Source organism: Homarus americanus, unplaced genomic scaffold (assembly GCF_018991925.1).
Source record: "Homarus americanus isolate GMGI-L3 unplaced genomic scaffold, GMGI_Hamer_2.0 scaffold24260, whole genome shotgun sequence".
Lineage (NCBI taxonomy): Eukaryota > Metazoa > Arthropoda > Malacostraca > Decapoda > Nephropidae > Homarus > Homarus americanus.
In genome coordinates this window covers 6,131,519-6,144,384 of record NW_024721079.1, presented here as the reverse complement: position 1 = coordinate 6,144,384, position 12,866 = coordinate 6,131,519, and the positions used below count along the sequence as shown (strand labels likewise).

The 12,866-nt window shown below is 44.2% G+C and overlaps 1 protein-coding gene across 1 annotated transcript; it reads left to right on the top strand.

Annotated features, from left to right (window-relative positions):
- Positions 1-219: 219 nt before the first annotated feature.
- LOC121861481 (uncharacterized transmembrane protein DDB_G0289901-like) lies at positions 220-7,287 on the top strand. Its single transcript, XM_042359267.1, is given in 4 exon segments — positions 220-251; positions 1,737-1,963; positions 2,802-5,877; positions 5,879-7,287. Coding segments are annotated over 4 exon segments (4,464 nt in total). The 5' UTR covers positions 220-239; the 3' UTR covers positions 7,028-7,287.
- Positions 7,288-12,866: the final 5,579 nt, after the last annotated feature.

The window sequence follows — 12,866 nt, the reverse complement described above, 5'->3', positions numbered from 1 at the left end:
ATGGGTGGAGGGTAGGTGGGGTGGGGAAGAATATGGTGGAGGTAAGGGAGGAGGTGGTAGGGCTGTGAGTTGGTAATTGTGGGAGGCGGGGCATAGTGGGGTGTGTAGGACAAAGGGTTGAGACGAGGCAAGAGGAGGCGGGGCAGGGCAGGGCGGGTAAGGACAGGAGGTCGTTGGTATATAAGGCAGAGCAGATGAACTGAGAGGCCACACTGGTGAGAGCAACCAGTGCCGCGACCATGAAGACTGTTGTAAGTCCCGGGTACCTTCTTGGCTGTGTTAGTGGCAGGCAGTGAGCTGTGTGTTGGTGGCAGGCAGTGAGCTGTGTGATAGTGCCAGGCACTGAGCTGTGTGTTAGCTGTGTTAGTGGTAATCAGTGAGCTGTGTGTTAGCCGTGTTCGTGGCAGACAGTGAGCTGTGTGTTAGCTGTGTTAGTGGCAGGCAGTGAGCTGTGTGTTAGCTGTTTTAGTGGCAGGCAGTGAGCTGTGCGTTAGCTGTGTTAGTGGCAGGCACTGAGCTGTGTGTTAGCTGTGTTAGTGGGTAATCAGTGAGCTGTGTGTTAGCTGTGTTCAGGGTGGGACAATGAGCTGTGTGTTAGCTGTGTTAGTGTCAGACAGTGAGCTGTGTGTTAGCTGTGTTTGTGGCAGGCACTGAGCTGTGTGTTAGGTGTTAGTGGTAATCAGTGAGCTGTGTGTTAGCTGTGTCGTGGCAGACAGTGAGCTGTGTGTTAGCTGTGTTAGTGGCAGGCAGTGAGCTGTGTGTTAGCTGTGTTAGTGGTAATCAGTGAGTTGTGTGTTAGCTGTTCTGTGGCAGGCACTGAGCTGTGTTAGTGTGTGAGCTGTGTGTTAGCTGTGTTAGTGGCAGGCAGTGAGTGAGCTGTGTGTTAGGCAGCGAGCTGTGTTAGTGGCAGGCACTGAGCTGTGTGTTAGCTGTGTTAGTGGCAGCAGTGAGCTGTGTGTTAGCTGTGTTAGTGGTAACTGAGCTGTGTTAGCCGTGTTCGTGGCAGACAGTGAGCTGTGTGTTAGCTGTGTTAGTGGCAGGCAGTGAGCTGTGTTAGTGGCAGGCAGTGAGCTGTGTGTTAGCTGTGTTAGTGGCAGGCAGCGAGCTGTGTGTTAGCTGTGTTAGTGGCAGGCAGTGAGCTGTGTGTTAGCTGTGTTAGTGTCAGGCAGTGAGCTGTGTGTTAGCCGTGTTAGTGGCTCCAACAACTCCCTGAATACGAATTCGCAACTTTCGATTTATAACAGGTACAGTCGTGAACAGAAGTCCTGTCGCCCCTTCTGCTGCTCCACGAACTCTGAGATTCAGACTCATGAATCCGAAGCATTTATGGGCAGAATAATGCACCAGTGTCTACTGCTTCGGGTTCATGAGTCTGAATCTCTTGGTTCGCGGAACAGCACAAGGGGCGACAGGACTTCTGTTCATGACTGTACCTACATTACTGCTAGGTGAACAGGGACCAATGAGGGCTAGGAAGTATGTCCAAACAACTTTTCCACCGGTCCGGGAATCGAACCCGTGACATCTCTCGCTTGCGAGGCAAGAGCGGTACCGTTCTACCACTGGCACCCCCGGAGAGGATCTTGATTTCAGTGATGATAGCATCCTCTGACCTGGTTGTGTTCATACTAGATGCCAAGATCTAAAAAAAAGAAAGAACGAGGTCTCTCTCTTCAGGCGTAAGTAGGAACCGTAAGAGTGTAGGTGTACATCATCGTTGTTCTCCTCACTGGCAGGTGGTGTTCACGGCCCTGCTAGGGCTGACGGTGGCCGCCAAGTTGGACGGCCTACTCCACGCCCACGACCACGCCCACGACCACGACGACGACCACCACCATCACCACCACGAAGATCAGGTCAACCCCACCAACGAGCGCTTTACGGTCGTCACTAACTCTATTCGTCAAAGTGAGTTCGCTGCTACTACTGACGACAACAAGCCCGGCGTTACTGGTTCTTACTCGTAAGTCACACCACCAAGATCTGGATCCTCGTAACGAATTATGTAAGGTGGTACAGTTGCGAAAATGTGTTCCTTCACCCTCTGTGGTAACCAATATCTCCAAACGGCAACGTCGCGGTAGTATTATAACTATTTATCAATGAATGGGTATTGGTCTTGTAACGATGGACGTGATTGGTGGAATGGTTTGCTATGGGAGTATAGGTCATATAACTTGGCCGTTTGGTGACACTTGTTACCACATGGGGCAGAGAAACACATTTCTGCAACTGTACTAACCGGGTGACTTAAGCTGAAACATATAAAACACATTAAAAATAACATGAACATTATGATGAGACGACCATAATAGATATGTACACTAAACACCTGTTGCTAAGTGAGCGTTTCCAGTTAAAGGTAGTCTCAGCAAAACTAATGTTATAATTTTTATGTGATTTTTGTGTATTTACGAGGATTTTTCTTTGTATGAACCTTTGTGAATCCAGCTCCAGGAGGACAAGAGCCTTGCAAGTTTCAGTTTGTCACAGAAACAATCATACCGATAAAGTTTCATATTTCTAATTTTCTAGCCAACGTGTGGCGATTGCTATATAATGGAGCTAGATCGTAATAGGTGTGAAAATGTAATATTGTTTATGTGTATGCGCATGTCCATGAGTGTGTTTGTAAGTATGTATATTGTAAGTGCATGAGTGTGTATGTATGTATATTATATGGGCATCTCATTTCACTTGCGTGTGTCTGTGTATGTATCTCACCGAGTATACTTGAGTTCCTGTGACTGTTGAATGCTCCTTCTATGATAAAATAATCGCTCGTTCGTCCAACCCTGCAGATGGACTGCTCCGAATGGTGAGACTTTTACTGTGGATTACGTAGCAGATGAGAGAGGCTTCCGACCCGTGATCCGTCGTGGGGGTTCTGTATCTTCCTCTGGATCAAGATTCGGATCCGGATCTTCATCAGGCTCCCCATCCTCTTCCGGTGTTTTCCGTGGATCTATAAAAGGATCACCCGCCTCCTCAACCTTTTCCAGTTCTTCCCAAGGATCTGTCAGAGGATCATCCGGGTCCTCTACATTCTCTGGTGCTTTCCGTGGCTCTGGAGTTGGGATAACTGGCTCCTCCCGTGCTTCTCTAGGTTCTAGCGGAGGATCAACTGACTCCTCCACCTTTTCTAGTACTTCCAGTGGCTCCGGAAGTGGATCATCAGGATCCTCAGCCATCTCTAGTGCTCCTCGTGGCGCCAGCACTGGATCATCAGGATCAAGGTTTTCATCCACTTCAGCTGGATCAAGCACCGGATCCAGGTTTTCATCCATCTCATCAACTGGATCAGGTCAGGCCGTTGGTGGTGTTTCAGTGATCCTTGCTGGTCAAGGTAATCGTGCTGGGGTTACTAGTGGCCAGGCAACCTTCACTGGTACTTCTAGTGGCTCTGGAAGTGGATCATCAGGCTCCTCGACATTCTCTGGTGCTTCATTGTCTTCTACTGCATCCAACTCTGGATCCTTAACTGGCCAGGCCGTTGATGGTGCTTCAGTGATCCTTGCTGGACAAGGTGTTCGTGCTGGGGTTACTGGTGGCCAGGCAACCTTCTCTAGTCCCTCCAGTGGCTCTGGAAGTGGATCATCGGGATCCTCAGCCATCTCTGGTGCTTCTATTGGCTCCAGCACCGGATCATCAGGATCAAGGTTTTCATCCACCTCAACTGGATTCAACTCTGGATCATCAACTGGATCTTCAACTGGATCCAACTCTGGATCCTCAACTGGTCAGGCCGTTGATGGTGTTGCAGTGATCCTGGCTGGTCAAGGTGTTCCAGCTGGAGTTACTCGTGGCCAGCCTACCTTCCAGGTGTCTACTGGAACTGGTACTGCTGGTGTCAGTTCTGGATTCTCATCTGGAAGCTCTGGTGGTGTCAGTTCTGGATTCCAACCTGACAGTTCCAGCGGTGTCAGTTCTGGATTCTCATCTGAAAGCTCTGGTGGTGTCAGTTCTGGATTCCAACCTGACAGCTCCAGCAGTGTCAGTTCTGGATTCTCATCTGAAAGCTCTGGTGGTATCAGTTCTGGATTCTCATCCGGAAGCTCTGATAGTACCAGTTCTGGATTCCAACCTGACAGCTCCAGCAGTGTCAGTTCTGGACTCTCATCTGAAACCTCTGGTGGTGTCAGTTCTGGATTCCAACCTGAGAGGTCCAGCAGTGTCAGTTCTGGATTCTCATCTGAAAGCTCTGGTGGTGTCAGTTCTGGATTCTCATCTGGAAGCTCTGATGGTGTCAGTTCTGGATTCCAATCTGACAGGTCCAGCGGTGTCAGTTCTGGATTCTCATCTGGAAGCTACAGTGGGGTTAGTTCTGGACAATCTTCTGGTAGCTCCTCCGGAAGTACCAATTCTCAGTTGTCGGGTGCAACAGGTTCCCGGTTCTCTTCTGGGTCCTCTGGGTCTCAGCTTTCTTCCACTTTCTCAACTGAATCCAACTCTGGATTCTCAACTGGTCAGGCCGTTGATGGTGTTGCAGTGATCCTGGCTGGACAAGGTGTTGCAGCTGGAGTTACTCGTGGCCAATCTACCTTCCAGGTGTCTACTGGAACTGGTACAGCTGGTGTCAGTTCTGAATTCCAATCTGACAGTTCCGGCGGTCTCAGTTCTGGATTCTCATCTGGAAGCTCTGTTGGTGTAAGTTCTGAATTCCCATCAGGTAGTTCCAGCGGTGTCGGTTCTGGATTCTCATCTGGAAGCTCTGATGGTGTCAGTTCTGGATTCCAATCTGACAGGTCCAGCGGTGTCACTTCTGGATTCTCATCTGGAAGCTCTGATGGTATCAGTTCTGGATTCCAATCTGACAGGTATAGCGGTGTCAGTTCTGGATTATCATCTGGAAGCTACAGTGGGGTTAGTTCTGGACAATCTTCTGGTAGCTCCTCCGGAAGTACCAATTCTCAGTTGTCGGGTGCAACAGGTTCCCGGTTCTCTTCTGGGTCCTCTGGGTCTCAGCTTTCTTCCACTTCCTCAACTGGATCCAACTCTGGATCCTTAACTGGCCAGGCCGTTGATGGTGCTTCAGTGATCCTTGCTGGACAAGGTGTTCGTGCTGGGGTTACTGGTGGCCAGGCAACCTTCTCTAGTACCTCCAGTGGCTCTGGAAGTGGATCATCGGGATCCTCAGCCATCTCTGGTGCTTCTAGTGGCTCCAGCACCGGATCATCAGGATCAAGGTTTTCATCCGCCTCAACTGGATTCAACTCTGGATCATCAACTGGATCTTCAACTGGATCCAACTCTGGATCCTCAACTGGTCAGGCCGTTGATGGTGTTGCAGTGATCCTGGCTGGTCAAGGTGTTCCAGCTGGAGTTACTCGTGGCCAGCCTACCTTCCAGGTGTCTACTGGAACTGGTACTGCTGGTGTCAGTTCTGGATTCTCATCTGAAAGCTCTGGTGGTGTCAGTTCTGGATTCCAACCTGACAGTTCCAGCGGTGTCAGTTCTGGATTCTCATCTGGAAGCTCTGTTGATGCCAGTTCTGGATTCCAATCTCACAGCTCCGGCGGTATCAGTTCTGGATTCTCATCTGGAAGCTCTGTTGGTGTCAGTTCTGGATTCCAACCTGACAGTTCCAGCGGTGTCAGTTCTGGATTCTCATCTGGAAGCTCTGTTGATGCCAGTTCTGGATTCCAATCTCACAGTTCCGGCGGTCTCAGTTCTGGATTCTCATCTGGAAGTTCTGTTGGTGTCAGTTCTGGATTCCAACCTGACAGTTCCAGCGGTGTCAGTTCTGGATTCTCATCTGGAAGCTCTGTTGATGCCAGTTCTGGATTCCAATCTCACAGTTCCGGCGGTATCAGTTCTGGATTCTCATCTGGAAGCTCTGTTGGTATAAGTTCTGAATTCCAATCAGGTAGTTCCAGCGGTGTCGGTTCTGGATTCTCATCTGGAAGCTCCCTCCGGAAGTACTAATTCTCAGTTGACGGGTGCAACAGATTCCCGGTTCTCTTCTGGGTCGTCTGGGTCTCAGCTTTCTTCCACTTTCTCAACTGGATCCAACTCTGGATCCTTAACTGGCCAAGGTGTTCGTGCTGGGGTTACTGGTGGCCAGGCAACCTTCTCTAGTACCTCCAGTGGCTCTGGAAGTGGATCATCGGGATCCTCAGCCATCTCTGGTGCTTCTAGTGGCTCCAGCACCGGATCATCAGGATCAAGGTTTTCATCCACCTCAACTGGATTCAACTCTGGATCCTCAACTGGATCTTCAACTGGATCCAACTCTGGATCCTCAACTGGTCAGGCCGTTGATGGTGTTGCAGTGATCCTGGCTGGTCAAGGTGTTCCAGCTGGAGTTACTCGTGGCCAGCCTACCTTCCAGGTGTCTACTGGAACTGATACTGCTGGTGTCAGTTCTGGATTCTCAATTGGAAGCTCTGGTGGTGTCAGTTCTGGATTCCAATCTGGCGGTTCCAGCAGTGTCAGTTCTGGATTCTCATCTGAAAGGTCTGATGGTGCCAGTTCTGGCATATCTTCCGGAAATTCTAATCCCCAGTTGTCTGGTGCATCTGGCTCCCTTTCCTCAACTGGATCAAGCTCCGGTTCTAGGTTTTCATCCACTTTTTCCACTGGCCCTGCCCTTGGTGTAGCAGCGATCCTATCTGGTGAAAATGGCCAAATTCCTTCCTTCGGTTTTTCCAGTGGTTCTGGAATTGGATCGTCTGGCTTCACCACTTCCTCTGGTACTTCTATTGTCTCTGATGGTGGATCCTCTGATTCTTCCAGTACTGGTTCGACAAGATCTTCCACCTCTGGAGTTTCTCCTTCCTCAGGAGCTTCTGCTGGCTCTGGAATCTCATCAGGTTCATCAGATTTTAACTCGGGGTTAACTAGATTTGTCGTGTCGACTCCTATTGGGGATAACACATTTCGTCTCTACGGCCCTCCTGTAGATACTCCCGTTGTTGGCAGGGACACGGGGATCCGTACCACCACCCAACCACCCCTCTTTAACCGTGGCCCCATCCCCAACGTGGAAAATATTGCAGTTGTCCTCGCCAAGACTGGTCAGCTGTAAACAAAAATGCGTTGATGATTCCGAACTTTCATAGTGTGTGCTGAATGGGGAGACGAGAGTATCGTAAAAGACAGTATTCATGGTGGGCAAGTACAAAGTGCTGACATACCCTTTGAGGGAAATGTGTATCTTTCCTGCCCCTAAATCCCGCGTTCTTGTGAAATCCTTGTTACTAACTATTAAGTTAGGTGTAGATCAAGTCAAATTTTGATTTTTCAAATGTATATGTACCATTGTTATATAAATAAAATGAAAACAAATGTTTCTTCTGTTCCATCCTTTCATCTTTTCTTGCAATCACACTCACATACACGCACAGAGGACAAGTCCGATGCTTGAGTGAAGAGGATAACCACAAGTAAAGGCTTGAAAGGCGATGAAATAATCATAGTGAAGGGCTGATAACAGACAGAGATGTCGATACGAGAGTAATCAAAACGAAACAAGTAAAAACACGAGTATTCTTGAGGATGTATTCACACACTCTCACCCTCATTACCTAAGTTATATGGTGAGCAGTGCTGTCTGTGCCCCCTCGTCCCTCTCCCTAAAAGAGACCAAAGGAAAGGAAAAAGGAGAAGTTATGAAGTTTTCCGCAATCACCCTTGAAAAGCTGGCGGTGGCAGTGACTGAGTGGGTCAAAAGGAGATAAAACATGGATGATATAAGGGTCACTGTTGTTTGGCTTTCAGAGGTCTGAGGTGGTCATCTATAAATTAGGTAAAATTACAGGAGGCTGCAAACTGTTCCCTCTCAACAACGATGTTTTAGGTGAGCGCAGACAATGTCAGATTGCTGATTATAGGTGGTCCTACACTGACCACCGACCGACCGTAATCCATTTTTGTAAACCAAATTTTGTCGGGTTACCATTTGGTAGTCCGACAATATTATTGGAAAGTTCGGGATAAGTCCTCGGGAATGGGTAGGCACCGGAAAGACTTCCCGAATGTTCAAACTAGTTATATATGAATAGAAAACGTCTCTGAAATACAATATATGTAAATTAAGATGAGATAAAAAAGAAAACAAATATCTAAATGTCCAAATAACCGGTTCCAATGGAAATGTATATATTTTTAAGAGACCGCCGTGTACCCCTGTGACGTCGTACCTTCAACTCCGATTATTCGTCTCGCCATCGCCCTTCTCCAATATTATCAAGCATTGCATTCCCATAATCATCCTCTTATAGCTTCAAGTATGGTAAGTAACGCACATTTTTTTGTGATAGATAGATGTAATGCAATTTCCAATTCGCCAATATAATATATAGGGAAGATATAATATGAGCCAAATGTACTTGGTAGATGCTGAGATAATAGTTTACAACAAGTGTCATCTGTGACCCACGCTGATAATTACCCAAGAAAAAATTTATCCTGCTATATTTCACCGTTTGGGTTGTTGTTCCGGTTGTGTTTAGGTACTGTACTACCAATATTTGTAGGTTTAGATTAGGTTACGTAAAATATTTTTTTGGAAGAAATTTTCGAACTCAGGGTTAGAATAAAGTGCCCCAATTGATCAATGATGTTTTCAATCACTCGATTTAAATCATGTCAGTCCTATCTTACATCACTGGAACAATAAACAAAGGTTAAATTTACTATGGACAAATTTCTTAAGGAAATTATCTGCAATAGCAATGCAACAAGCTTGTAAACTATTATCAAAAGTAATTTACCTAATATACAACAGTTTCCGCAAAATATAGATAATAGATATTAGATTTTGTTATATTTTTATCTTCTTCACGGCTCATGTCCTGCTTTGATTTTGGTGCGCGGATGACCTGTTTATTTACATTTATCTTGGATAAGGCGTACCAACCCTCTCGAGTTACTAATAGTAACCCGATATTAGGAGTTGATATTCGAGTTTGACGAATCCATTTGTCGGGTTAACGAACGGTAACCCAACATTCGGGATTGCTCTTCGAGCTTGCTGCCCCGAGTGTTTAAAAAAATGGCCGTTGGTGTTGTTTGGGTATTTATTTTCTTTACTTATGATTGTAGGAATAATATTTAGGATGTTTGTTAAGAGTGCCCGCTGTTAGTTTCTGTTCTTTTGATAAAATTCGTTGTTTCGGATGGTGTGTGGGTGTCTCCGGCAGCTTCGCTCACTACTCGCCTACACCAACTGAGCCCTTATTTAAGTATCAACTTTGTTTATTACATTGTATTATGTTTTATTGTATTGTTTTATTACATTAGGTTTGTACATAGGTTAAATATGTGGAATTAATGTCAGTAGGGTAATTTAAATATAGTTTTATGTTCAAGCCAATCAGGATATGTTACGTCAGTATTTGGCGGTAAAAGGTGACGTCAGTGACCAGCTGGTAGTCGGTAGTCAGTCTAGGCATAGCTGTCTCTAAGTTAAGTAATATACTCTTTTTCTCTTATGTTTTGGGAGTTGGCATTTGATTGATATTGTGTGATAATGTTGGACCTTTGGTCGTACTTGGCCGCTTCCAAACATCTTATCGTATTATTATTGTTTTAGTGTTTGTTAATGTAATATTTTTACTTAAATCTACGTCATGAATTTCAATATACCCCATAGTAATGAGGTTTTGAATTTGGTGGGATCTACTTCCTTGGACCTGTAGTACAAAGAGAAATTGAATTTGCGATTTCATTTTTTGCGGGTTTGCCAAAAATGACAAAAATTCATGTCCGGACCTTACGAAAAATTCTTTTTTGGCCGGTTCGCCAAAAGTGCCGGAACGACAGGTCCGGACCTTACGAAAATTTCATTTTTTGCGGGTTTGCCAAATATGACAAAAATTCATGTCCGGACCTTACGAAAAATTCTTTTTTGGCCGGTTCGCCAAAAGTGCCGGAACGACAGGTCCGGACCTTACGAAAATTTCATCTTTTGCGGGTTTGCCAAAAATTACAAAAATTCATGTCCGGACCTTACGAAAAATGCTTTTTTGGCCGGTTCGCCAAAAGTGCTGGAACGACAGGTCCGGACCTTACGAAAATTTCATTTTTTGCGGGTTTGCCAAAAATGACAAAAATTCATGTCCGGACCTTACGAAAAATTCTTTTTTGGCCGGTTCGCCAAAAGTGCCGGAACGACAGGTCAAGGGTCGTAACAGCCACTAATTACTCTGCAATCGAATCGTGGACCACATATCAACAAGCTCAGGAGCAAGGTGTAAGACTTACATATTTGGTGGTTTTGGGTCAAATATTGGATTTTGCTGAAAATCACAGTATGGGTACTCCTGAGCTTGCTGATTATGAATATGTGGTCCACAATTCGATTGCGGAGTAATTAGTGGCCAAAATGACCCTTGAAAGATTTTACTGACATTTTTCAATGCTAATTACTAGGGCCCGGATAGTTATGCACTAAAAAACCATGAAATATGCATGCAAATATGCACTAAAAACAGGGGAAATATGCATTTATATGCACTAAAAATTCACTTAGAAAGCCAAGAATGCAGGTTATACGGAAACAAAATAGTTAATATAAACTAATGTTAATGTTTATTAAGCAATATACGTAATGTATTTAACATATATATGTGAAAGTGCTTCAAAAAATATATATGAACATGTATTTTTTAAGGTGTTGTTGGACTTGAAATTTCTTGCTCGCTGTCACTGGTGCTTCACAATATTTACAAAACAGTACACTTCCATCAGTAGTAAATGCATCAAATTCCTTTACATATGATCTCAGCACTTCATTTTGGTTTCTTTGTACTTTCGGCATTTTCACGAGCAGCAGAAGAGAGTAGCTCCACACAGCAGCACTGCTCCTGACTGACTAACTCACTAGTCCAATGAGTCATGACCAGGTGTGGAAACGACAGATTAAAGCGACGTGACCTCACCTCACTTCACCTAACCACACCTCACCTCACCAGTACCACGTGTGCTCATTCAGTGGCAACAAAGAGATACTGCCAGATGAATATTTTACCAAAATATGCATTTATATGCAGTTATCTAGGTAATATGCACTTATCATAGAAATCACGCAAAATATGCATTTGCATATGAAATATGCAAATGCATAACTATCCGGGCCCTACTAATTACTCATCAACTATGGGTTTCCAAGGTGTGATTTTGGGTTTGTGTGTTAATCTGCAAGTGCTTAATTAGTTAAACCCCTTAAATTTCAATTCGGAGAAAAAAGTATAATTTGGTCAAAAATTTTGTAAGGTATAAGACTTACATATTTGGTGGTTTTGGGTCAAATATTAGATTTTGCTGAAAATCACATTATGGGTACTCCTGAGCTTGCTGATTATTCATATGTGGTCCACGATTCGATTGCAGAAAAATTAGTGGCCAAAATGACCCTTCAAAGATTTTGCTGACATTTTTCATTGCTAATTACTCATCAACTATGGGTTTCCAAGGTGTGATTTAGGGTTTCTGTGGTATTCTGAAAGTACTTAATTAGTTAAACCCCTTAAATTTCAATTCTGAGAAAAAAGTATATTTTGGCCAATAATTTTGTAAGGCATAAGACTTACAATTTTGGTGGTTTTTGGCCAAAAATTCGATTTTGCTGAAAATCACATTATGGGTACTCCTGAGCTTGCTGATTATATATAATCTACTTCGCAAAATTAGGTAATATTTCCCCCAAAATTCGAAAATCTACTTCCCCGAAAAGTCGATAATCTACTTTCATAATTACTGTATCTGGGATCTTCGTTACCCCTCACCACACATTCTATTATAGCAAATAGTAATATTACATCATGTTCTCGCAACCAATCACAACGCGAGCAGTTGAACCAATCAGCGTGTTCGGTAAACAAAAGTCAGCCCTGCCTGACAGCCCAATGCTCATTCGTCTTACCGGCGCATTGAGTGGTAGTTCAGCTCTAGAGAATCTGATAAATTTACGGTTAAAAATGGCAGATAACGAACATGAGAAGGAAGATGAGTAAGTATAAAGTAGATGAAAGATTGGTGGATGGTTTAAGAGAAAATGAGTTCGTATTAATAGTGGAATATTGAGTTAGAGAGAAATAATGGCTGGCGTCGAGTGACCGGCAAGGAGGAAAACCATCTTGGCGTCTGTTATATTTACTGTTTTACTTATCTTTATCGTCTTCGTCATTTATCGGTCTGTTAGCCTCTTACTGTCACAACACTGGCAGATTGTTCAAAGAGTTTATAATTCTCTCCAAAAGTTTACCCTGAGAATTACGGTATTTAAACGTTGCTTCTTCAAACTTCAGCTGTGAATGTCCTTTGATAACTTATATTAATTCACGTTAGTCGTTATTTTGCTGACAATACCATATAATTTACTCATAAAAATATTAATGGTGTTTTTCTTGATGAATAATAGTGAATTTATGGAGTTACGATTCTTCCTATATTTTCAAATTGGGAAAATGTCGGGGGTTAAAAACAAAAACCTAAACTAACCTTACTTAACCTAATTTAACCTAACCTTACTTAACCTTAGCCTAACCTGGTCACTGTACACAACTAATGGGTCATGAGCCATTGTTTAAGGTTTAATAGCTGTCGCACCATGCCAGTCAAAAGCATTTTTATTCATCTTCAAATCCTGAGAAGTCTTCACTGTTGGGTTCATCACCAAGCTCTGAATCATCATGGGAGGAACTATCATCATCATCATCAACACTACTGTCAGTCTCGTACAACAAGTTGTCTTCAGTGCCATCCATAGCATTACTCATACCACATTTTTTTGAAAGACTTAACGATAACTTTAGTTTTAATATCACACCATGACTTCAGCACCCATTCACACACTTCAGATATTGATGAACGTTTCATCCTTCCAGTCGGCGTCATATCATGATTCCCCTCTCATCCATTTA